General features: G+C 35.3%; 1 protein-coding gene across 1 annotated transcript; it reads left to right on the top strand.

Moving 5' to 3' along the window:
- Positions 1–2,846: 2,846 nt before the first annotated feature.
- LOC120629230 (senecionine N-oxygenase) lies at positions 2,847–21,940 on the top strand. The gene is made up of 8 exons (XM_039898099.1): positions 2,847–3,016; positions 8,418–8,612; positions 12,096–12,234; positions 13,204–13,387; positions 13,746–14,021; positions 14,849–15,012; positions 15,735–15,878; positions 21,454–21,940. The coding sequence occupies exons 2-8, from the start codon at positions 8,419–8,421 to the stop codon at positions 21,643–21,645; spliced, it is 1,293 nt and encodes a 430-aa protein (XP_039754033.1). The 5' UTR covers positions 2,847–3,016; position 8,418; the 3' UTR covers positions 21,646–21,940.
- The last annotated feature ends 5,574 nt before the right edge of the window (positions 21,941–27,514 follow it).

Below are 27,514 nucleotides of genomic sequence, written 5' to 3'. Positions count from 1 at the left end.
ATATATGTCCGAACCTACGAACCTTAAAACTGCCAAGCAAGAAAAAATTACTAAATTCTTTAAACCTGCCATTTATAATAATTAATCAATTCGGTTAATAACTTCAACTGAAACTTTATTTAGGTCATATAGAATTCCAATTAGTAAACACATAATCATAAATGCGAAACTTTGCTTTCGCTTTTATGGTTGAACTTCGGAACTAAATAAATAAATAAAATAAATAAATAAATATACTACGACAATTCACACATCGCCATCTGGCCCCAAAGTAAGCGTAGCTTGTGTTATGGGTACTAAGATGACTGATGAATATTTTTATGAATAATATACATAAATAATAGCAATATACATATAAACACCCAGACACTGAAAAACACTCATGCTCATCACACAAACTTGGACTCAGAAAGCAGGGTCGCTGCAAACTGCGCCAATCGGCCGTCATCAATGACCAAAAGACTTGAATTTTTGGATTTTAAGTATGTGATTATAGCTTACTGGATGACGAAAACTTCTGCGTTCTGCACGGCAAGCATGGGCAGGAGACAATTATCTCCCCGGGGAAAGGATATAAATTGCAAGGATATACTCCAGTATATATATTCTACTCCAGTTTTATGTGTCTTATCCACAGGTCGTCAAATAGGGGCCTGAAAATGCGGCTAAATAGTTCCAGTAAAAGATGGTACAGTGTTTCACATTTACAATAAATATAAGCCGTATAACTGTTTACTTATGGGCATGGTATGAATGAATAAATGAATGAATACACTTTTATTGTACACCAAAGAAAAAAAGTTGTTACAGAGATATAAATACATATCAAGAGAATACAATTTGGTGGCCTTATCGCTACATAGCGATTTCTTCCAGGCAACCAATGGTGTAAAAGGAAAAAACATAGAAATGAGGTAGGCGGTGCAATAAATAAGATAAGCATGGTATCCAAAATGCTGGCGCTATTGCCCGTATAAATTGATAGACTAGCCGTTGGGCTCAATAAGCGCCAGCTCTTGGGTCACTAGACGTCAAAACCAATTTTTGGGACACGATGTTAATAAAAGTTTTCGTGTCCATGGGCCCAGAGTCTCAAACGTACTCATTCCAAATAACGGACTATTTACGCTTAAGAATTTGAGCAGACTCCGCAGCTGTACCCGTGAATTTTTGGGACGTACTCGGTTGGATCCCATCCCATATCAACGCAGGTTGGATCCCACGCCAGCGCACTCCCCATCGCCCACGGTACTATTATCAAAAAAATGTATAGTTCTTAAATCAACATTAATGATGCTATTCTAAGAAACAGTTATTTTTCCGTATGCGTTTGTGTGTGAAAAACACTATAGTAGCAGGGCCGTACTTTATTTCTGTCGTTTGTACAGACGGCGTATTAGACTTTTTACCTTGTAGGCTAAATTATAGTGGAATAAAAAAAAAAAATCTCCCTAGCCTAAAGTTTGTCTGGAAATGATCGCTCTTTAGCGATAAGAACCGCCTTTTTGTGCATACTTACCTAGATTTAAGTTTAGTATTTTTATGTCATAATTATAAGTGTACGTAGTGTACAATATAGTATTTATTGAGATACATATTTGACGGCTGACTGGCGCAGTGGGCAGCGACCCTGCTTTCTGAGTCCAAGACCGTGGGTTCGATTCCCACAACTGGAAAATGTTTGTGTGGTGAACATAAGTGTGTTTCAGTGTCTGGGTGTTTATCTGTATATTATAAGTATTTATGTATATTATTCATAAAAATATATTCATCAGTCATCTTAGTACCCATAACACAAGCTACGCTTACTTTGGGGCTAGATGGCGATGTGTGTATTGTCGTAGTATATTTATTTATTTATTTATTTACATATAAATTAAACTATTTTTACGGTTTCTCGGCAAAGTTACGGTACATATACCCCGCGAATAAAGAGCTTTTATAATACATTGTTAGTTCTACCTACATAATATAACCAAGACGGTAAGTTCATTAATATAATAAACCTTGTACAAGGGCGCAGGTTGATAATACTGTAAATATCGTTATAAATTCGTATTATTATTTTCATGCCCATATATATTACTTATTTCTTTGGATAGTTATTATTTGTTAACGTAATGAATACAATTAATTACTGTCAAGAGGGAGAAGCGTGATAGCCTAGTGGTCAGGGATTCGGCTTCCCTTTCGAAGGGACAGAGTACTTTCCCCGTCACGAAATCCCAACTTTTACGAGTTATGTGCGTTTTTAATCTAAGTATCACTTGCTTTAACAGTAAAGCAAAACGTCTTGGAGAAACCTGCATGCCTGAGAGTTCTCCATAACCGTATCAAAACTTGGCCAGCGTAGCAGATGACGGCCAAAGCCTTTCATTGTGGGAGGAGACCCGTAACCCACTACAGGGGTAGTGGGTTACAGGCCGCTTATGGGTTGATAAAGATGATGGCGTTGATGATTTTCATAGTCGAATGAAAAGTTGCTAAAATTCCACTTTACCTACTTACATCATATTTGGTTTAGAGTCATTATATTTGGTCGTCTCTATAAAATGAGGTTTAAGCGATGTGACATTGGTCCACGCGATCACAGGCATAGCTTTGAAACTATGACCTTTCGGAAAACACCTTTCTTAAACAGCAAAAACGTTGGGGTTTATTTATTACAATTAAAAGTACAGTGTTACACTGTACTTTTAATAATATTTATAATACAAACAAATTAACATAGTTATGTATAAAAATATTTATAATAATATATATTATATATAATAGGAAAACTCTTGCGTAGCATTTAGCACGGCAAACATAAAACGGCGGGAGCGCACCTCGACCGATCATTTACATTCATAAAGTCAACAAAACAAGTTACGTGCTGTTCTGCAGTCTTAGTACGTCTAAGGGATTAACTGATTCAAGTGTTATAAATTCATTCATTCGTTAATAGTTAGTTATTGAATTTACTTAGTGTAAGTGCTTATTTAGTTTCTTCAGTTAATTGGAATTAAAAAAACAAGTAAGTGATAAATGCTTATTCAAAGTTTAGACAGGTACATCTTATTTTAAAAAGTTTTCAGTTGTTTTATTTGTGTGCTTTTACTTTAAGTAAGTAAGTAACTTAATAATTTATTAACTTAGTTTTTTCTGTTTTCTAAATATGAAGCTTTTAATTTTTTAATATTAAGAAAAATTTGCACATATACAATATTAAACCACCTATTTTAATAATTATTATTTCTATTCATTCTTTCATCTTTTTTAGTATGAGTAGTTATTTTTTTATATGCAAGAAAAAGCTCGATTTACGGGATTTTTTTAATAAAATTAAGTAATGTAATACTGAGAAAAATATTTAAAATTTGAACTGGGAAAATTATTTTAAAACAGTTGATGTGATTAAGTGAGAAAAATATTAATTGATCGTCGTTTTGACGCTTAGCCAAAATCACGCAATAGTTTATACAACTTACATAGGGTCAATGACCTCATTTAGGCACGGACCTACTATAATATAGTTCAGTTAATTTACTAGTAGACAACGCTGTGGGTATATTTAAACTATCAAAAAGGTTGGATGGCAGCGTTACTTTGCGGAAATCCATAGTATTTTATGAAAATTAAGCTTAATTTGCTGTACTCCGCGAACAGCAGGAGAATATGTGTGTTGTAATTTTTAATTACTTAGATGTTGACATCTCCTGAGGATGCTCCAGTTTCGGAGCGAAACGTGCGTAGAGGGTACATTGCCGAAGATCTGTTTGGTGTGGAGTATTCGGATTGAAGTAATTATAACTAACACCATACAGACTCTCCTGCTTTTCGCGGAGTATAGCAAATTAAGCTTAATTTTCATAATATCAAAAAGGTGGTTAAACAAAAAGAAACATTTTTTTTTTTCATTGTGAATGTCACATGTTTTAAAAATGAGAGTAACGTATCCCAGGTAAACAAACGGTTTTCACGAGATTTGTGATAACCTTAATAAAACAACAGCTAGCGCGAAATAGGAAATAGCATAAATTTGCCAGTAGAAGTGTCCCTACTTATACAGGGAATAGAAGTGACGGTATAAGTTCAGTGGGTGCTTACTACCTTGATGTAGAAGCCCCTACTTGGTACAGGCATTTCAGAAGAGGGAATGTTTTAGAGCATTGACCCAACAATCTGCTCAAATGCGTAGTGGTCTGTTTTCACGTATAATAACATAAATTAGTGATAGTAACCGGAAACGATAGCTTAACTTGCTATCCGAGGCACGATATCAACAATTCCGAGGTGAGCCGTGGTTCTGAGAAATTCATAATAGAAATCGGAAAACAGAGTATTAAAACCAGTAGCTAAATAATTCGTGATCGAGTTTAGTATCCTTTCCATCAGAAGGACGAGGTAGATAATCCTGGATATACCCTGAGCCCAGGGCTTCCGTCCATTAAGTGTTTGGTGTGATAAGAAAATTCAACTTTCTTTTCTTACTTCCTCCATTTACTTGAAGTTGTAATAAATATGTTGAGACTGCGGTCCTGAGATTTACAAAGTAGTTTCAGTGGTGATTATGTTTTTTTTATATTTTATAACCAATAGGCTGACCTCTGATGAAATCCGGATAAACATAGTTATTATGCTTAACTGTACCTAGTTTCTTATCTTCCACAGTTCCAAAATGCATGTCTTTCCTCTTGAAATGTATCTAGATATTTGATATATATAGGTAACCTTAATGCTAACCAAAGTTCTAAGTAATACTCTTTCGCGATAAGTACCTAAAGTTATTTATTATATTATTCCACTAATAGTTAGCCCTGCAATCCCACCTGGTAATTTATGATGCAGTCTAAGATGGTAGCGGGCTAACCTGTTAGGCCACTACTAGTTAGCCCTGCAATCTCACCTGGTAATTTATGATGCTAAGATGGTAGCTGGCTAACCTGTTATGGACTATGGTACCTAGTCATAAAACTAATCGGTTTCTATACGACATCGCACCGGAACACTAAATCGCTTAGCGGCACGTCTTTTCGGTAACTAGCCACGGCCAAAGTCTCCCCCCAGAGCAGACCAGAGAAAATACAATAATTATAAATTCCCGAATAGCCCCTGCCAGGAATCGAACCCAGGACCTCCTACTTCATAGGGCTCACCGTTGCGCCAGGGAAGTCGTCAAATTTATAGCCCACCAACCTGTTTTGGGACGAGTTCAATCCTATAAGAGGCGAGACCTGTGTTAACAGGCTGCGGGATGAAGTAAAGTTAAAGGAGAATGCCGGTTGTAGTATGGGATTTGGTTTGACATAGTACTTATAAGGTGCCTTCTTGGAATTTATCTTCCTTTGAAGGGTTTAATAATTACAATACTTTACCAAAAACTTTAAAACTCTAGTTCGCCGGATTTCGGAGTTACATGCAAATGAATTTCGAGAATTAAGGTTATTTTTGACACACGCGATTATTGTATCTACCTATTGATGGTACTGTTCACAATATATTAGAACCACTAATCTATTTCATTAAAAGTTTTTTTAACCGTCGAAGTTAAGGCTTGCGATTTGAGAGGTTTTTTTTAAAAATAAAAACTTCATTTTTGATACCAATTTGAATGAGACACGAAACCGTGTTCCGGCATTCTCCATTATAAGTTCTAAGTTATATTCGCGATAAAATTTCTTTTCGAATTTTACTAGTTTTTGTTTATTTGAAATCACTAATCTCAAAAACTCGTTCTCTCAAGATCCAGCGTTCCAACTTAAAAAAGCTATTTAATATACTTAAGAAGTATATGTAAATGAATTTTAATTATTTTAAAATGATTACGGACTGATTAATAAAATTTTCCAGTAGACAATAATAGTTATCTCATTACGGGTACATGTACTGCAAATCTAGCGAGTTTTCTCAGATACCTACCCGATTATACCTACCCGTTGATTACTTCAAGAAATTATCATCTGACACGTAATACGTTTTTACTACGTATCACGTACGTTAAACTATCCAGTCAACGAAGTAATATTAGGTGTAGATATTGTTGAATTTCCATTGTAAGTTTAATGCCGTAACTTCAATAACTTTCATACTAACTTTAACCCCTGTTTTACCCCTTGTTGATTTTAGAAAAAACGATTTTTGCTCCTACTAGGACGATCGACTTAACTACGATAAACAAGGCAGGCTTAGGCGTAGATTTTCAAAATAAAAGTAGTCTATAAAATGATATATTCCTGTTATCCTTTACCTATTCTATTACATTTAGTGGAAAGCGGTTATATTGTAGTTACAGACAGACTCTTAATTTTTTTTATGGTCATTAAATACTTAACAGTTTGATTAGATCAGCGTTTCAGAATTCGGGTTTCAATAACATTTTGGTCAATGAAATAAACATTCTAATTATCCGTGAATTATTATATTAAACTATTAAAACGATAGCGTTAGAGTGCGTTGACTTTCCTAAACAATTGTTTATTGTTTATATAATTTAAAATACATTCATTTTTAGATAAGTTTATCTGTATTGTATTGTTTGTAATTGAAGGTTAAAGATCTTTACGAACATTTCCTCAATGTACGTCTGTCGCACGACCGCTGTTGGCAAGCAATGTAATTTCGGCACCTTTTTTTGGATAGAAGCAGGCGTTACTTTGCGGAAATCCTTAATATATTATGAAAATTTAGCTTAATTTGCTATACTCCGCGAACAGCAGGAGAACCTGTATGGTGTTTACAATGAATAATTGTTAAGACAACATCTCCTGAGGACGCTCCGGTTTCGGAGCGAAACGTGCGTAGAGGGTACATTGCCGAGGATCTGTTTGGTGTGGAGTATACGGATTGAAGAAATTATAAATTACACCATGCAGATTCTCCTGCTGTTCGCGGAGTATAGCAAATTAAGCTTAATTTTCATAATATACGGCACCTTTTTTTTTCGATAAACGAACTCTGCCATTCATTGATATGTGTATATGAATTTTCTGTGAAAAAATGTTATGAGCATGTCCCAAAAAATAAAAAGCTCGAAAGTTGGGGTTGTGTGTTGTGTCATTAGTTTTAGTTTTATTCCATGTCGTTAACGTCGGTTCGGGTTGTTGCCACTAGCACAATGGCGTGTACAGGAATTTGGAATAGGGTAGGAATATATAAAGCTTAAAAATGGCATAAAATTACAAAATCCTCCACTGTTGCCAGTTATATGGAAATGTTAGGGTAGGCAGCGCTTTTGTGCTTGTATGAAATGCATGCACATGCATGCAGAGAGAATTTTGTGAATATTGTAGTTTACATGCTGTAAAAATTGATGCATTCGTGTAGGTCTATCACAGGCACTTATGAAGGTTTATTATTAAACTCTTTATTTGTATACCCCAACATTAACATATACAAAATATAATATAAAAGGAAACATATAGAAAGAAGTAAAATACAAATGGCGGTCTTATCGCTCTCGATAGCGATAGCGATCTCTGCCAGGCAACCTTTGAATTAGGAAAAAAAGAAGAGGAGAATAGACTGCGAATAACTACATACTAATACATAAACTAGTGTACACAAATAGATCAGAAGGATTCATACATACATATATACATAATTGTGAGGTGATGGCAATAAATACGTTCGCCAACTGTAGAGAAGCCGCACATAACGAAGTTGCCACCGTATGCATCTATTTCTTGTGTCCCTACCTACTGGAGTATATCGGCAGAAAGCTGTAAATTTTTCGCTCATACAGTATCCTCGCCATATCGTCGCATCTCCTAAATACGAACACCCCTAGGCTTTTGCCTTCGCTTATTTGGAATGGATCGATCGATCGAACTAACCCCAAATACAGCATCCTTATACCTTGTCCAAATTTCTCGTTTCTGTCTCCTGCGTCAGTCAGTTACAATCTTCCATCAATGATTGTCCTAGATGTGTCCATACATATAGCCATACATCTAAGAGAAAAAGTATTTGACGGTTCTTAAAGTAAATTGTGATATCTAGATTTCACCTTATGTATATTCCATCTTATTTTCCGGTCTAACACACCCAATCTTGGTCGATTGATCTTGAAAACTGTACGAAAAGTTTGAAAATAAACTATTTTCGATTTGATTTGGATTGACTAGCCAATTAATAAAAAAAGGTTTCCAAATTGTTGATTTTTAATGCTTTGTAGCCTTCAACAGTACACTGCTGGACTAACGGCCTCTCCGGACGGGAGGGTATGTCCATACTCATCACGGTCAGGTCGGTTGGTGTTCGAAGTAGATGGTAGTAGTGCGTTCTCTGCTATATTCCCTTGGTGGGTACAACCATATTCTGATCTGCCGTCACCACGCGGCGTATTTTTCGTATAAATCTAGAATATTATTTATCGAAGGTTGCGTTAGATACTACATAAATATTAAATGTAATTTACGACCATGTTTTCTTTCCAGCATGCGTGTGTGTGTGATCGGAGCTGGTGCGGCCGGTCTCTGCGCGGCGCGTCACCTCATCGCAGAACCCAGCGTCACAGAGGTTGACGTGCTGGAACAGTCAGGCCAGCTGGGCGGCACCTGGGTGTACACGGAGAACGTGGGCTATGATGACTTCGGCCTGCCTATACACACCAGCATGTACAAGAGCCTGAGGTTAGTATTAATAATAACGCCACGGATATCTATTGTCCTAGTACTATGCGCCGCGCGTCACCTCATTGTCGAGCCCTGCGCCACAGATGTGCACGCGCAGGTGCCGTCAGGCTGCTGGGTGTTCCAACATGGGTAAAGCTCCACGGAATTTATTAAGTCCTGCTAGACATCTAGACGCCGCAACTCATCTCATCACAAAGTCTAGTTGAGAACTGTAAACAAAAGACAGCCGTATAAAAAATTCACTAAAACATGTCCTTTGCAGTTCCATTATTTAGCAGAAATAGGAATAGCGGGATAAGTAAACTTTCTTCTTCGTTAAGGATGCTTGGTTCCTTTCCTGCTTGGGGGCTTTTTTCTTTTCTCAGTCCACGGTCTCCCGGTCATTCCACATTCTATTAACTTAGCCTTGGTGTGGTTTCATTCTCCAGATGACCAAGAACTTTTTGTACCTACCTTCATAGAAAGTAAGCATTTAAAACCTCAGGCATCACTAACCGAACTTTAGCCGTAACAGAGTAAAAAATCTGACTTCTGCCGCTAATTTAGCAAAATATTTACCATCACTACGTTCGCTCTATTCATTTATAGTTTCTTGCGTATATTTCTGGAAAATGGCCAGTATTTATTTAATAGTGCAATTATTGATATCGTTAATATTTATAATTGCATAAGTACATACATTATTTTGCATAGTTGTATTCTTTAGACACGTGTTGAACAACAGTCGATACATAGTAACAACCAGCACGTGATATCATCAGATAATATGTGTTCAAACGAGAGAACAGCACTGGTACTTAATTAAGTAATTGTGACGCAACAGATCGTTCGAAACTCCGTTATTTACCTGTTTTTCGGGCTGGCTAGATATTCATTTATTTCTGTAAATGCAGTGATTCAACTGCATGCACTTACACAATGTTGATATCTTAAATATAAATATATACTACGACAATACACACATCGCCATCTTGACCCAAAGTAAGCGTAGCTTGTGTTATGGGTACTAAGATGAATGATGAATAATATACATAAATACTTATAATACTTATACCGATAATCACACATACGCAATATTTCTGTTCAACAAACAAATATTTTCCAGCTGTTAGAATCGAGCCCAATGGTCATGAAAACAATTTATCCTACTATCCTACTTAATATTATGAATGTGAACGCGTAGATGTTAGTTACTCAATCACGCAAAAATGGCTCAACGGATTGGGATGAAATTCGGCATGCATTGAACATAGGCTACCTGTTAACCCGATTCCTTCAGAAGTTCCCGAGGGGAAATTGAAAATTGTTTACGATAAAAACCTCGGGCAGACTTTGAAATTTGGTATGCATCTTACCTATGCTATGGAAAAGGACATGTAATTTCTATACCGATCTCTCTAATAAGTTTAATACTTCCCGTGGTAAGATTAAAAACTGTTAATGAACGAAGCTTTAGAAAAAATTCTGAAGTCCACGCACAAAGTCGCGGCAGAAGCTAGCTAATTAATACATGTATAATCCGTGGTCGCTTTTTAGAGATATACTATATTGTACTGAATAAACACATAAATAGAATATTTTGGTTTTGGCGAAAATTGGTAGTCCTCTGGGTAAATAAGAATTCACGTGGATAAAGTCGCGAGCTTATTCTAGTGGATTAAAAGTAGGTAGTTACCTACTTAACATAAAGATTTATCATCGTTCTTAAACGTGTTGATAGAAATTGTACTTTGGTCCTTCAATAACGACATGATCTTTCACATCGCCACAAAATTAGAGCAGATGTTTTGATTATCTGTAAACTGCCTAATGTTAGTATTTTATCTGAGACCGATATATTTCGTGACAGTTATTATTGTATTATTATTTTTTATATTTTATTTTATTATAATTCAAACAAAAGTTAAACAGAAAAAGCAAAATAAAATTGGTAGCCACGGAAAGTGATAATAGATCGAATAGTAGATAGTGGTGGTAAATTAAAATCATGTGACTCTTGTTACTTGACAGCCAATTGCGCAGTGGGCAGCTACCCTGCTTTCTGAGTCCAAGGCCGTGGGTCCGATTCCCACAACTGGAAAATGTTTCTGTGATGAACATGAATTTTTTTCAGTGTCTGGGTGTTTATCTGTATTTTATATGAATTTATGTATATTATTCATAAAATTATTCATCAGTCATCTTAGTAACCATAACAAAAGCTACACTTACTTTGGGGCTACTTTAATAGAGTTGTCATAAGTAAACACTTAAAAAAATTTCGAATTCGTTTGTAGGGAAAAATAAATATGATTATTTAATTATTTATCCATTTTATAAAATTAATGTAACACTATGCAAGTCTTCAAAATTATTCTGAATACAACCTATAAATATATATAGATATAAATATGATTAACAACATAAAACCTAAAAAAACAACATAAACCTAACCTAACCCAACCTATGATTATTTTGATTTAATGTTTTTAAAGCGTGATTCCTTATGGAATATACTAAAACATCCTTCAACATTATTTCGTAATTGGGTTTCACGTTGTATATACAACACATGCATATACACAGACATATATATATATAAAAGTCGCTAATTCTGTTGATATTAACCTGTTCTAAGTTCTATATCTTAAAGTATATTGATATCAGTACGCGTCTCCGTATTTTTATTGGCTCAATTTGGATGACAAAACAGGGAAATGCGAAGAGTCGAGTCCCTAGCGCAGTGTGTTTATGTGAGGTCTTTGAATTTAAGTAGGAGGTCCCGGGTTCTCTGGTCTGGTCTGGTGGGAGGCTTTGGCCGTGGCTAGTTACCAACTTACCGACAAAGGCGTGCCGCTAAGCGATTTAGTGTTCCGGTGCGATATCGCGTAGAAACTTGATTAGGGGGTATGACTACGATACTCCCTAACAGGTTTGGCCGTTACCATCTTGCGACTGCATCGTCACTGGTGAGATTTCAGTCAAGGGCTAACTTGTAGTGGATAGAGAAAAAAATGGACTTCCTAGAACAAACAAACATTTTTAGAATGAGCTTGATATAACGCCTTTACGTTTCTGATAGCCTGTGACCCCATGGCATCTCTTCAGCGCGTTATCGGCGCTACAATAACAAGATTAGCTAGATTATACATGAAAAAACTGTCTAGTACGAAGTAGACGATTGTTTTCCTAAAGATTCACGTCGCTGTCCCAGCGACTCGCTTCATGTCGTCTGTCCACTTCGTTGGGATAAGTCCAACGCTGCGCCATTCCGTCACCTTAAAACCCCAACGACCATCGATCCTCCGAGCTTATGGAATTTTCTTAACGTGATCAAATCATAAATAAAAAGATCCGTAGAAGAAAAAGAGTTACCGGCATAGCTCAACAAGTCACGATGCTGAAGTGGCAATGGGCGGGGCACATAGCTCGGAGAAGTCAGTTTCAATACTATCTCTATTAAAATTTAAAACTAAACAGTTGATATTTTATTCCTTTCAGAACGAACCTCCCGAAGGAGATAATGGGTTTTCCGGATTTCCCGATCCCTGATAGCGAGAAGTCATACTTGCCAGCGAAAGACATGCTTGCATTCCTACAGCTGTACTCCGACAAGCACGGAGTCACAAGGCACATCCGAGTAAGTGCTCAATACTACTATGCATTAAAAATGTGTTATATACTACTACTACTAGGAAGAACTTTATTCTTTTTTCAAACATGGCATAACGTTCGCCATTTCTTTTTCACAATTCACGAACATGCGGGCTTGAAAAAGTACTGTAGACTACCTATTTAAGACATAAGTGACGACCGATTGGCGCAGTGGGCAGCGACCCTGCTTTCTGAGTCCAAAGCTGTGGGTTCGATTCCCGCAACTGGAAAATGTTTGTGTGATGAGCATGAATGTTTTTCAGTGACTGGGTATTTATCTGTATTTAGTATTTTTTTAAATATTCATCACTTATCTTAGTACCCATAACACAAGCTACGCTTATTTTGGGGCTTGATGGCGATGTGTGCATTATCGTAGTATATTTATTCAAGTATCTATAGGTATATAATAATTGAAAGCGAAAATCGTGTTGCGTTACCAAATGGTAAAATAGTGCGACATTCTTTCCCAACCCAATGCCGTCGCATTAAAATGTGGGATAGGTATAGACTAGTTATAGATAATACTAGTAGGTATAACTTAATTACAAATTAAAAAAAAAACACAAATAAAAACGCGGAAAATTTCAATTTTAAATTGGGCTATGTCCTAGAATTTACTCTGAGAAGAAAAGCCCGTCGCTGCTAGAAATTCTAGAAGATCGTATTTTGTGATTTTATAGCTCCATAACCTATTTACCCAAGCACTGCATAAAATAATGATGATCTTCGTAGTTATTATTACATTAGAGTTATTTCATTCTATTCATAATTTCTCGAGTAATAATATCTTATTTTTAGAACCCATCAACCCGCTTTGATGCAGCGTGGTGATTATATGTTCTAAAACCCAAAGATAGTGATGATTTTTAAAGGTTATCTCGGTACTAGGGAGTTATAAGCTACGGACATTAGATACGTATTCAGACTTTTTGACTCTTGCTATCTCTTTCAGTTCAATCACCATGTCCAGTTGATAATACCCAAACAAGGGCCAATCGGTGAACTTTGGGACGTCACATTCAAGGACCTCACCAGTGGGCTGAGCAAAACCAAGGAGTATGACTATTTGTTTGTATGTAACGGTCATTACAACACACCGTTTATACCCAGTATACCAGGCCTCAAGGAATTTGAAGGTATGAATTTATATCCATATTTTCTGTAGGCTGGCCAAGATTATTAAACTTTGACGTTGCGAAAAAGCTCAGTATAATTATAATCGAAGCCGGTTTTTACTTGCCAAAAAAATTCTTTCGTTTACTTTTATTTTCTGTTGCCTTAGATTGTATCTCTTCATGTAAACTAAGGAAATACCCAGGTTAGCGTAGCTCCGTAATTTTATATGAAGGACCTAACGTAAAAATATAGTTGCATACTATGTTATTCCAAAACTAAGTTTGTTAACTTGATAAGTTAAGCTAGGGTCTCTGGTAACTGTAGTCATTTTGTAAACTTCTTGTTGTAACCTACTCTCATTATCGATTTCACCGCCAGGTGATGTGATGCACAGCCACGACTATCGAGTCCCGGATATCTTCGCCGGCAAGCGGGTTCTGGTGGTGGGAGCCGGTCCGTCCGGCATGGACATCGCGTACGAAATCACCAGCGTCACCAAGAAGGTTATCCTGAGTCATCATCTCAAGGAGCAGCCGCGGTCAGTGTTCCCGGACAATCTAGTGCAGAAGCCGGACGTAAAGAAACTTCAGGGCAAAACAGCCGTATTCCAAGATGGCAGTCAAGAAGATATCGACGTTGTATTCCTTAGCACTGGTGAGTTCGACGTTTGTAATTTTGTATTCACCTACTGTAGTTCTATCTACATACATATAGTAAAATTAATAACATTTAAATAACCGTTTGTTTTAACATATATACAAGTATGAATAAATACACAGTACACACACCAAAATACAATTTTTGGTCTGTCTGTCTGTTTGTTCCGGCTAAATTCTGAAATGGCTGGACCGATTTTGACGGGACTTTTATTGGCAGGTAGCTGATGTAATAAAGAGTAACTTAGGCTACATTTATTTCAGAATTTTTTTGTTATATAATCGTTAGTTTAAAAAAAATTAAGGACACCTGAACAAAACTTAATCGAAAAGTTCTATTCAAAAACTACACCCGATTTTTTTTACAACAATATACAACTTATGCTTGAAGTCGTAGGCAACAGCTAGTTTGACATAAAAATCTTAGTTTAGAGTCTTCCACATTCACGCACATGTATTCTGTCATGAAATGGAATAAACTCAATCCATGTCACCGCTTATTATTATTTTTTATTCTACATTGATGATGCATTCGACGGTAGCGTGCTAACCTGTTTGAGGTATGCTAGTTATATTATCTAAACCCCTAATCGGTTTGTAATTTTTGGTAGGGTAGTAACTAGTCAAGGTCGAAGCCAAGACTAAAACAGAACAAAGGAATGGGAAAATTCAGAAATTATGCATTCCTTAATTCCCACATGTCAGACCACAAGGCTCACCAAGTCGCAAGGGAGTTCTACATACATTTAAAGCTTATTAAAACATTTGTATTTCAATTTTGTGTAGCAGAACAACTGAAGATATCTAAACCTCCACTTTTTATAGGCTACCTCTACAACTTTCCGTTCCTCCACGCTTCGTGCGACATTGTGGTAGAAGATAACTGTGTTGAACCGCTGTACAAGCACCTCGTCAACATCTCACACCCCACCATGTGCTTCATCGGGGTGCCCTACTATGTGTGCGCCTACTCGATGTTTGACCTTCAGGTAAAGTATTACCTGTTCTTCATTTTATAACTTCCTGGTAAAGCTCAAATTATCATCATCTTCCATCAACCCATTACCGGCCCACTACAGGACAGTGTCCTCTCAGAATTGGAAGACAAGTCTGGCCAAGTGCGGATTTTTTCAAATTTACAGTTCTTTTAGAACCTTGTGGAAAACTCTCAAGTATAGGGGTTTCCTCAAGCTGTTTTCGTCACCGTTAAAGCAAGTATTATTTAATAGCTTAAAACGGATTGAACTCGGTGTTCTCGAAAGGGAGGCTGAAGTCCTAACCACTTGGCTATCACTTTAACCGAAGTACTCCATCATAAATGTTGTGAAGTGATTTAGTTTTGCTTGGAGTTTCGCTTTCTTATCACAACCAATACTGCCTACATGGTATTGTCTCTATCAACCCTTCACCTGAATTGATCGTAAAGGTTCACAAACATTATCACCCCCTCCTTCTGCATATCATGGTCTTCTGCAAAATAACATCTGGATATGTCCAAGACATATAACACATTCGCTTGGTGAGGCTGAGATTATCCCTGATGATGGTACTCGATCCAGTTGTTAACTCACAAAATAACTGACCATTCAGCGAAAATTTTCATGATGTCCTTCTTCTTCTTGTTTCCTTTAAATAACCAGTGTATTTTTGTTCTTAACCCTAAGAACTCATTAAGAAAAACCCTTTTGAAACTATATATTTCCTTGTTCAGGTCCGATATTACCTGCGATCCATGAACGGGACCTTCAAACTACCGTCCCGGGAAGAAATGACTGCGCATTGGGAGGATGAGAAACAGGACCGAGCGGCGCGAGGCTTCACTAAGCGCCAGGCACATATGATGGGGCCTGATCAGGTATACTTCTTATTACTTATGTATTCCTAGTACTTTGACTGGAGGCTACAAAATGCATGTGAAGTCTGCAAAAAGAAAAACAAGTTATATACTTGTAAATGAAAACCGAAATAAGTATTATTTTCACAGGCTTTAGCGGTACATTATGTACTGTATCTGAGATTTATCTGTGAAACCGAAAACCTAATAGTTTTCGAGTAAACCACTGCCATAGTTTTTACTGAAAGAAATCAGATACAGCTCTAACATCACGTGCAAAATTAGAATCATGTAACTCCTGTCACTTTATTAAGTACGCGTCGCTTAGCGTAGGTACTATGTGCGGGTTGGTCTTTTATCTTCAATAGGGTTGCCATAAGTAAACACTTAGAATGTTTTGAATTCGTTTGTATCGAAAAATAAATATGCTTCTTTTGATTTAAAATTTTACAGGGTGATTCCTTATAAAATATACTTATGCATCCAACAATATTATTTCGTAATTCTGCTACACGTTGTATAACTAATATCTGTCTGTACTCTACTTCTTTCTTCTTCATTCGATCCTAGTTTTATGAAAACGGAGGGAGGTCTTAAGTGTACTCGTAAGTGAACTTAATGTGATAATAATTGCAAATCAAAAGCTATGCGGAACTGATGAGATCCAAAGAAGGCAAACAGACAAACGACGTTTAAAACTATGACGTAAAAGGAAACGTTAGCTACAGGTTTTCTCATCACCAATGTTAACTAGTTGCATGGAACAGTGAACTTTTCCTAGTTCCATATACAGGCTAGCTGCAAGTTCCGGTATTAGATGTATACGACAGTTTTATGTGCTCGGACTAGTTACTTGAGCTATGAGGATGCTTAACATATTGCATTATTTATCTGTCGACTTTTAACATAATTAAAACTTTTTAGCTGTATCTACACCAAGCTAGCAGCATTGCGAAGAGTTAGAGAAGAGAGTTAGATAATCTATAAAAAAAAGGAATCAGCGATATTCGTTTTTGGTAATTCTAATTACAAATTTTGCATTACTGTATTTCATAGTAATGAAAGAAAAACTAACTTTGTGTTCATTTTACCTCACGAGATTTGTATGTAATCATGCGTTCTTTATTTGTTTTCTCCTACACCAAAAGAGCCATCATTTACTACCGTAACAACTATTTTCAAATTTGTCTTGAAATTTCGCAAAAAAACTTACTTCGTTTCGTTCGTATTTTCTCTCGTAAACATACTAGAGCATCAAAGAGCAAACTAAAGACTGCTCGTTTTGCCCGCAATTTTCACGTTGCACTGATCCATAAAAGAAATCAAGGAAGAGCGTGTCGGAAAAATGAAATTAAATCATAAAAAAACTTGTACTTTTCATAGAAAGGGACACTGCTTTGGAATATGAAGTACAGATTTATTTGAATTTATTTTTATGCCTCGAAAATGCTTAAATGGTGTTTTGAACTGCGACAAGAACTTATTCAAGGTCTCAAAAATATCATATATGTTTTACAAGTATCAATATGCCTTCACTTCAAAGATGCAGTGCTTTAAAATACCCGTTTTAGCACTGTCGTACTGTGACTTCATCTTAGAAATATGATTGGAAACGTAGGCCGGGTATTACGTTTCGTTGGCAAGTGAGAGCGGCGCCGCACCCCTGCCCCCTGTCTTCACAGCAGTGCACAATGACAGCAGCCAACGGTTCCTCGACCACCTCTCCAGCTTCAGGAACGATGTATATCAGCTCATCGACCACGAACGTTTCGAGTGTTATCGAGCTTAAACCATTCATTCAACAGCGAATTTTTATTTTAAAAAAGTACTAGGAAATCATAAAGTATAAAAAATTGAAAGTATAATAGATATTATAGATTTTTTGTTTCTTATGCGTATAATACGTAACACGTACAGCGCAAAAACGGTGCAAATATAATGTAGACAAAAACAAAGTGAGGCTGTCCAAAAGTTGTATTTTAATATTCTTTTGCTTGACTTTCCTAACAAGAAGAACTAAAAATCGGTTAAAAAAATACGTAGATACATATGATTTAATTACCTTTTATTTAGCTAAAAAATATATAATTTTATCAAGCTATACTTATCTACTGAGTATATATCCCTGCCATGTGCGTAAATAAAAAATTCATAGACGCTTCTATATTTATTGTCTTTAAACAAAATATTATTCTTCAATTATTTTTTAACTTCTTGAAGTAATTTTATCACGTTAAAAAGTTCAGGATTAACAATAATATTGAAGTTTACAAACACTGCCATAGGAATTATCCTAAATCCTATTAACCTAATTATCCTATGACATAAAAGTTTCGTTCTATTAGGTATTTTCTGTGAATTATTGTACAACCCACAAAATAAAATGTTTTTCTATTTTTATTGAATTTATTCCAATACCTTAATAACAAATATCTTCAACCATGCGTAAAATAAATAACTCTCATAATATAAACAATAATCAAAAGTTTACATTATAATTTAGATCACATAGAGAATTTATTGAAATCATGCTTTATGAATCAAAAAATTACTTACATATAAAAACAATTGTTCCTTACCGCTTCAATAACATCCGCGTATACCAGAATCAATTATCGAAACGAAATGAATACTTAATCAATTTAATCCATATATTGCGATTTGCGAGTATGTCCATGCCACATCCCCTCCACTCGCCATTTTTGTTTAAACAACGCTCTGTCTACCATAGCTTTATCATTAGGTTTGAGTTTAAATTGATAGTTAAAAAAACTAAATTTTGTAGAACAAGGAGTAACTTTCTGTGAAGAACTTCAAAGAAAGTTACTGGCGTGGCCTTAGTACGAGATTAGCATGCATCGAAATGCTGAAACTTCATAGTAAATTGAATGTTTTATATAACGCTATTCTATAGATATTCTATAGAGAATTTACAGCTAGAGCTCTTGGCAGAACGAAGTGTTTTAAATATGCTATTGCTCGAATCATCTAGAAAAATTATCAGGCAGTATTTGGAAACAGACTATTCCGTTCTATTTGTTTGTCTCCATTTTCGTGTGACATTTTAAAAAACAACCTAGCTAATATATCTATAGGGTTTACGGTAACTAACTGATATATTATTTATAACAGAGTTAACGTAATTTATAGCAACAGGCAGGGCTAGTAAGCGTGCCAAGAGATAATTATCTCTACTATTTTCTCCTCCTATTTGTATGAGCTAACTGCTAAGACGAGAGAATGGCATTGTGTCGTGGCACTCGTGTCAATAAATGTTGTCTGTCGTCGTCACACACTTTAAAATTTACAGTTCTTTTATTATAGAAATGACTACGTTTGATCTATGGTATAAATTGAGTTTAGGGCAAACTGAAACGCACCATGGCGACGGCAGCTATTTCAACGCAACTTAAATTCGGACGTAACTGGTGGTAACATGATAGTAAGATACAGATTCCAAACTTTAGTTATTGACTTGGGAAAATCCCTCTGACGATTTTGCGTCGATCTCTGTATTGTTACCACTAGTTTCGTATAAATTTACTTCGCGTAAATATAAAATGTCCAGTGTGCGCCGGCCATTAAATGATTTGTTATTCTTAACCTCTAAAGCGGCCACGGATGCATAAATTTCGATCTTATTCAATCCAAATAGAGCTATATAAAATTAACCTAAAATAACTTATGTACAAAAATAAAACTAAATAAAATCTTAAACGTCTTCGAAATAACCGCAGCGAGTCGTAGTACTTAAGATGCCGTCAGCATTGCCCCTTTGATCACCGGTAGATTCTATAACTCTTTTGACGATTCTTTATAAAGCGCTAGAGACCCCTTTTCACATGGTCCCAAAGACCTTACTCCAAATAATGAGTATAATTATTGGATAAAGTTTTAATAATTTTCAGTTATTTTTGTACTGTATAGGTACTGCATTATCCATTGGTTTCAAAATTCAGCTTTAGCAGTTCCTAGCTCGGTCTGCACGCAACCTAAGTTCTATTAAAATTTAAGGAATGATTACTGACGTAATAAGAAATATAACGTCAGTGGGAATTATATAAAAAACCCTAACTTACTAAATGTATGGGTTCTAAATAAAACATCCAACAATAAAGCATTTTTAATAAATAAATAAAACAAAATCTTTCATATAAATAAAACATACCCATTCTGTAAGTACCCATAAACATCTATGGAAAAAAAATATTGTAACATAATTAATTTTTATGTACTAAAATACTAAAATTACTAAATAACGTTATATATATTTAACTTCAATTTAACAAAGTACTAGGCAATCATAAAGCGCACGAAACTGTTTCTATTCAATATCGCACCATTGCTGCGCTCACTACGTCTTGATCCTTTCATATAAAGCGTGTAACTGCATTTTGCAGTAAGTCAATGTATCGGTATATTATGTACATTATTTATAAGCAAGTACGTTTATACTGTAACAAGTGTTCTTTTTACGGCTCATTCAAGATCAATTGCTTCTAAAGGGGTTATCATTAAATACCAGCCTTGTGGAAATGTTATGTACCTATTGCCCTCCAATCGTGCCCTGTTCATTATATCAATTAAAGCAGAAATAAAAATATTTTATATGTATTTAATAGGCGTCCAAGATTAAATATTGTTTTGGTTTATTTCTGAATTGCACTCGATAACCCATTCAACAATAAATTCATTTAATTAACTTTAGAATAAACGAGATGGTCTTTTATTTATTAAATAAACGCCGTTTTTTAGACAGCGTCGTTAACAATTTACGTTTTTAGAAATTAGTCTCCGTCAAGAATTTTTATACCTGGTACATTCATTGGGTACATTAATAATCTTATACTAATATATAAAGCTGAAGAGTTTGTGTTTTTACTTGAACGCGATGATCTCAGGAACTACTGGTCCGATTAGAAAAATTCTTTCAGTTTCTGATAGCCCAGTTATCGAGGAAGGCTATAGGCTATATATTATCACGTTAAGATCAATAGGATCATAGCCCCATTTTTCCTTTAGAGAGCTTCCGCTGTGTGCGGAAAACGGTTCAAGTTTCAATAAAATCATAAATAAAAAAAAACCCCTTCAAAAGTTTAAAAAAGAGTCTGCTACAACATATGTCTAGTTTTTAAGGTTAAGTCAAACTACGCGGACGAAATACTTAAAAAATAGACATATGTTGTAGTCGCTAGTATGTAATAAAAAGACGGTAAAACCCGTCAACCAGCAATGTGGCAGCCTGGAGTCGTCTAAGCTCTAAATTCCACGCTCACAAGAGAGGGAAGGGCTGTGCAAAGTACATTAAACGGTTCGCCACAAAATAATTTCAAGACCTAAGATTGCTTTAACCCTATTTTCACCAAAATTCGTAATTAATTGCGCTTTAAATCGGTCCTGCTATGAACCTATTCTTTTTTAAGTAGCTTATGTCACTCTCCAGCTCATAATCTAGTTTGAACGTAAAATACGTTGTTCCGTTGCTGCGTGCAGATATACAAGTAACAAACTTACTTTCGATATTTTTATTTATAGGTTAAGTAATTTACTTTTTTCGGACAATTTTGTTTAATAATAAAAAAATTCTTACTTACAGGAAAAGTATTACGCGTCGCTGGCCACTGAAGCGAACACCTCCAACCTGCCTTCAGTCATCACCAAAATAAGGGAGGAGAGCTCCATCAGGTTCCTGCACAACCTGCAGAGCTACCGGCAAGACGTCTACAAGGTCATCGATGACGACACCTATGAAATTATAAGCAATGGCAAACGGGAGATATTGTGTTGAAATGGCGGGATGCAAAGATTTCGATTGTAGATATGCCCTGTTTAAACCGGTCTGTAAATTGTAATAGTGCCTAAAGGACAACGCCAGAAATGTTTGAAACTTCACCCTTGTCATTGTAGTATTATATTAATTAAACCCACATTAGTTTTATATTCACATTAATGTAAAAATGATCACACCTCCACGTCCAAACATTGTTACTCTATCTGCCCACACTCCTAACATGTCTTATAGTCGGAAAAATGTAATAGGCCCGTTTTGACATTTGTGCAAGACCATAGAATGTAACTTGGAACGAAACTGAAAGAAACAAAAAAATAAAAATCAATTAGATACAGTGTTTTAAAAAATACGTAAATTTTTTTGGGACGTTAAATAATATGAAAGAATATATCGCGAGTATTCTTTTTGCGCTTACTTCATAGTAGCATGCAATTTATAATTGTTAAGAAACGTTCCGAAAACAGTTACGTTCTCAGTCTTTTTTTTTTATACTAGAGCTGTAACCATTTTTTACTGAATATCGAAATTAAATATTGTGTAGTTATCTTTACTGCAAAGAATGAGCTTGATTCTCAAAATGGGTTCTAAATAATGAGTCTGAGTTGATGTATCTGACCAAGCGGCACATGACTGAAGCGTCCCCGCGCGTACTGCGCAGTTTTTCGTTCCTCATCTTGTAAAGTTGACTGTGCGCTCGTTTATCGTTTATTGTTTACTATTACGTTAACTATGGCTCTTCTATTTTGGACATTAATTTAAACATAGTGATTTGACTCGATTTTTGTGTTTGTTGTTATATAGTACTAACTCTGTTTCAACATGTTGAAAAGTGGACGTTTAATCAACAGCCAGTCACGCGTATTGGTTGTGAAGTTAAAGGAATACTTTGAACGAACGAACACTTTACAATACATAATAATATCTATCAAGTACTGATACAAACTTGAATTGATTTATCGTGAGTATCGAGTACAGAGTCTTATGGTTCATAACTAGTTACGTCACGATGACAAATGTCAAAACGGGCCTATTACATTTTTACGACTATAATCACAAAGAGTATACTAGGAGTATACAAACATAAATGTTGCTACCGACAGCCCAGTTCTTATTAAATTACCTTTGTGGTTGGTTGTGTCATTGCTTAAAAGCGACGGAATACGTTCGGATCTGTGGTAAAAAACGCATGCAAATATGTCGCAGATTATCGGGTAATATTTTAATGCAGTTGTTTTTTCCCTCGTTCGACGATTATAATGTTCATTTTTTTCAAATCATTCAATAGTAGAATATTTTTGATCAATTTATATTATCTGTTCAGTGCTGGGTCACGATCTGGCATTGTCCTGGTGGGAGGATTCGTCTGTGGCTAGTTACCACCCTACAGACAATGACGTGCCGCCTAGCGATTTAGCGTTTCGCTACAATGCCGCGTAGAAACCAATTATGGTATGGGATCAATATAACTGTATAACCTAACCTAACCTAAGACTGCTTCTATCTCTTAGACTGTAACATTACTTATCATCAGGTGAGCTTGCAGTCAAGGGCCAATTTACATTCTAATTCATTTTAGTTAAGTCTAAATGAAAGTGTAAAAAAAAGTACTAAAGATAACGTATACCTACCTACTTACAGATTAAGTAAATATGGAAAATGTAATGGCATACCTACGATGTCAATGTTTGCCAGAATATTAAATTTAGTGTTTACATTATACTATGGCGGGTAGAGGTAAGGAGAGTCATCTTATATGGGAGAAAAGTTGAAAAAGTGTCCAGTGTATGCGCTAAATAACAGTTCAAAAATCCTCCACAATGGCGCTGGTGGATGCACAGGGTATGGTATGAATGTAGGTAGCATTCGTAGATGAATTAAAGTATGCCGAGTTAAAAAAATTTAATGTCATTATCGACTAAAGTAGTTAATTATTGAGAATTTCAACAACTTACGTTGTACAAAATATTGTGGTAAATATAGGTTATATTCTTAGGTATTATTACTTCCTTGTATCTCCATACTTCCTTGTTTATTTTTCAAGCCTACTCTAACAATATTTATATTTGGCGCTTCTTTTAAGAGTTACCCTGATGCAAATGTGGCGCCATCCTAATTTAATACATTTTGACGACACTTTTTCATATACACAGATGACTCTCCTTACCTCTGCCCTCCATACATTATACCTTAGTTTATTTCGTAATTGTGAAACTTAAATAGTCTACGCCATTAATACTTAATTATCTTCCTAAAATGTTAATGAATAAATAGAGATATTTAATATGTTTAGTTGTAAGTTTATACGCATTTGGGTAGCTCTGCAGAGCTACCCAAATGCGTATAAACCTGGGATAAATCTGGGATTCTGTAAAAGCATCTGTGCCCAAAAGTGGGCTATTACTAATTATACGCTGATGGTGATGATATTTTAAGGATTTCTCCATGGGCATCTTAAAAAGACTCAGGGTCACTGCGGGCGAGGAAATGCGATATGCTCGGTGTATCTACAATATCAAATCAGAAATAAGATCCGCAGAAGTAACTAGAGTTACCAACATACCTCCACAGTGATGAAGCTGATATGGCATTGAGTGGCGCAAAAAGCTCTGAGAACTGATGTACGTTGGGTTCCCAAGGTGCTTCATTGACTTAATAACATACAGAATCCTCATTCAGCCATTATTGTGAAAACGGTGAAAACGCCCCGCACACGTAGCGGACAATTTTTTTCACACTTTCCCATTTTATGTAATAATTACTGTCTGCTGCTAAATGCTATGAAGAGACTTACCGTTTTTTCGAGAAATCATTCTAAAATAGAGTGGTTTTTGATGCTTAAATATATAGACGTGTATACGGTTTCTGGAGGTTCTTAATTCTGGGCGTTGGTAGACCCCCAATAGGTGGACAGATGACATCAAGCCGCGCAAGCGCATTGTATTGTGAACTCCGTGCATGACACATAATATGTCCAGCGCTGGACGTTCATTGGTTGACTTGATGGTGATTAAGATTTAATATTTTAATATCATTGTACGAAAACGGTTAAATGTACTTATTTCTATAAATATTATTTCTTTTTCTGTTAATATTTTGTATATCATATTTTATTTTATTATATACTATAACCGGCAGGTTGTATTTGGCCATTGTTATCGGAATAAAAATGGCTAAATACAACTGACTGTTAAATATTTTTTCGTACTGTTAATTTATATCTAAAGGGGTGTTATAATATTATGTTACTATTTTATTTTTATTGTGAATATAAATAAAACACGTAAGTTCAGCCAAAAATATTTTATTTAAGCGTATTTATAATCTTTATATTATCAATGCTGATATATTATTACTCTTTAAATCTAATAATTATTTGTATGGCTTTCCCTTCTGATTACACTCTAATTGAGGATAATTCATAAAATTAACAAGTCTCTTAGCGAAGTAACTATCAAATTTCACCGCACGCTAAGGCTGTATCAATTTTGATGAATTATAAACAAACTGTTAGTACACACTCGGGGCCGAGTACAGACTCGCTCATCAACAAATTTGTACTTATTTCATACAACTTTCAAAATTAAAATCGATACATTTACCGTTATATAAAAATACCACATTCTCTGAATAGTGTTTTCAAATTTGAATTTTGTTTTTTTTTCTCTTTCATATAATTTTTTTTTTCCAATAATATTTTGTGAATAGAATCAAATTAACTTACACCAAAACTTATCAAACTTAAAACTAAACTAATATAGACAAAGTACGACGCACATAAATTATTTTATAATAGACAAATGATTATTCATCAGTTTTTCACGTTCTTCGTAATTATTCACATTGGAAGGAGAAATTTATATCCTATCCATAATTAAAAAGTTTTACGTCATTTTAAAACTGAAAATCTATTTAATCTTAACAATATTTAGTCGAGAGCTTAGCCTTTCATATTCTATTTTATATTTTCATTTCATTTCTTGGAAGAAGGAAGAGTTGGGCGGGGTTACTAGTTCTACTTATATATTTAACAAATTATTTTACCAACATTCATAACTTCAAAGTAAAGCCGGGTCTCATTAGTTACACGCCACGCCATGCAATAATCACGCCACGCCAACATATTCGTCGCAACGGTTGATACGGCATTTCAAATCCGTCAACTCGCTACATGGGGGTGTTAGTTTTGCTTGCTTATTTGCAAAAACTTGATTTGAATCAACACGCGTGGCGTTACAAGCCTGCCTGGGTGACATGTCGCAAAGCACCCGGGCTATAAAGCACGCATTCTTTTCAATAATTTCAATCAATATATAATTAAATTATTTATTTAAGCATGTATTAAAAACAATTATTGCATTTTATTAAAATAACGCTGTCGTAGAAAATCTATAAGAAATTACTAAGAAAAAATTATATTGTTACCAATTCTAGATCCTTACGCGCTATTTCATTGAGACGCGTTATTGCAAACTTAACAGTTCTTGTATCAAAAGATGTAGAATTTGACGTCAGAAAATGAATCTTGCGCCTGGTAATGAAGTTTAATACTATACAGCATAAACGCTCTAACTCTCGTATTAAAATCATAATTTTGCAGAAATTGAAGACTTTAACCTTTGTAGTGTCAAGAACTGTCAAATTTGACGTCATTTATAGATACCTTTTATGTCATATAGAATAAGGATCGAGATTTGGCGGCAATTGCAGTTTGAAAATAAGGGCCTGATATCTTAACGGCTGAATTTTTTTTTAAACATTTTATTACAAACTGTTTGGCCATTCGTACAAAACCTATCTACATTCCTATCCTTGGTCGACCTAGCTATATCCCTGTCTTTTCAGTCCCTCCATATACAACCTCGATATAAAAAAAGAGAATGGTAGAAACATATGCAACACACCCCACGCCACGAAACACCACGCCACATATGATGCTTCAAATGATATTTTAGTAACAAACATCCAGGTAAGCGTGGCTTAAAGCGATTTATGGGAATTCCGGACGCCATTTTTAATCTGAAATTCAGAAATGCTATTTCTGAATGCTTGGTTCATCTGGGATTTCGGCACGTGTTCTAAAATATCGTTGCATATACGTGTCTACCACTAAAACCGGGTTCCGAACATACCCTGTTGAAATTATATGCTGAATGAACATACTTTATATGAATAGAGTGAAAAAAATGGCAACAGAGCAAGCATACTTAAAATTAACTTTAGAATATCGCCATAGACGGGGCAAAACCTACACCTCACTACACTGGAAATAAATGTATTTACAATCTTAGCTTACATAATATAGCAAAATTATAAGAACTGTGTCAAGCATCTAGCACCATTTCGATATAAGGTATACATCAAGTAACATAATATTATCAACCAAAATATAAAAAACTAAAGAAAAACAATAATATAACAAACAGATCCGATTTTTTTAAACAAAAGCGATGGACGTGGTTTTTTAACAAATCTGGCCCGTGTTGGACAGGGCATGTTTCATACTTAATATTTTAAGTTAGAATTTAGATAGAATTTGAATTTTTTCCAAATTTATTACCTCCAGATCCTAATAGTAAGTTGGGTCCAATTTCGTTCACCTCTGTTTATATATTAGTCAAATTTTTGCCGAATTTAGACAACACGACTAATATCATCACTGGTCAATTTTGAACAAAACGAGAGACTAGCTGTAGTAGTATTGCATTCCAAGACATATTACGTATGAAGAAGAACCTAAGCAGGTATACATATAGAATCTAAATTAAAAATAAACATCAAATATATAACTAGCTATACACTGAGATTACACCGTTTCATGTATAAGAATAAATCACATATCATCACCGATCCGGTCGCATCACGTGGT

The sequence above is a fragment of the Pararge aegeria genome, chromosome 14 (assembly GCF_905163445.1).
Source record: "Pararge aegeria chromosome 14, ilParAegt1.1, whole genome shotgun sequence".
Lineage (NCBI taxonomy): Eukaryota > Metazoa > Arthropoda > Insecta > Lepidoptera > Nymphalidae > Pararge > Pararge aegeria.
This window is presented reverse-complemented; position numbering and strand designations above follow the sequence as displayed.

Bases quoted from the DNA above. Each gene is read 5' to 3' on its own strand.
- LOC120629230 (XM_039898099.1), top strand. From the start codon at position 8,419: ATGCGTGTGTGTGTGATCGGAGCTGGTGCGGCCGGTCTCTGCGCGGCG. The intron at 8,613-12,095 runs GTTAGTATTAAT...TATTCCTTTCAG, and splicing joins AGCATGTACAAGAGCCTGAG to AACGAACCTCCCGAAGGAGA. The intron at 13,388-13,745 runs GTATGAATTTAT...TTTCACCGCCAG, and splicing joins AGGCCTCAAGGAATTTGAAG to GTGATGTGATGCACAGCCAC.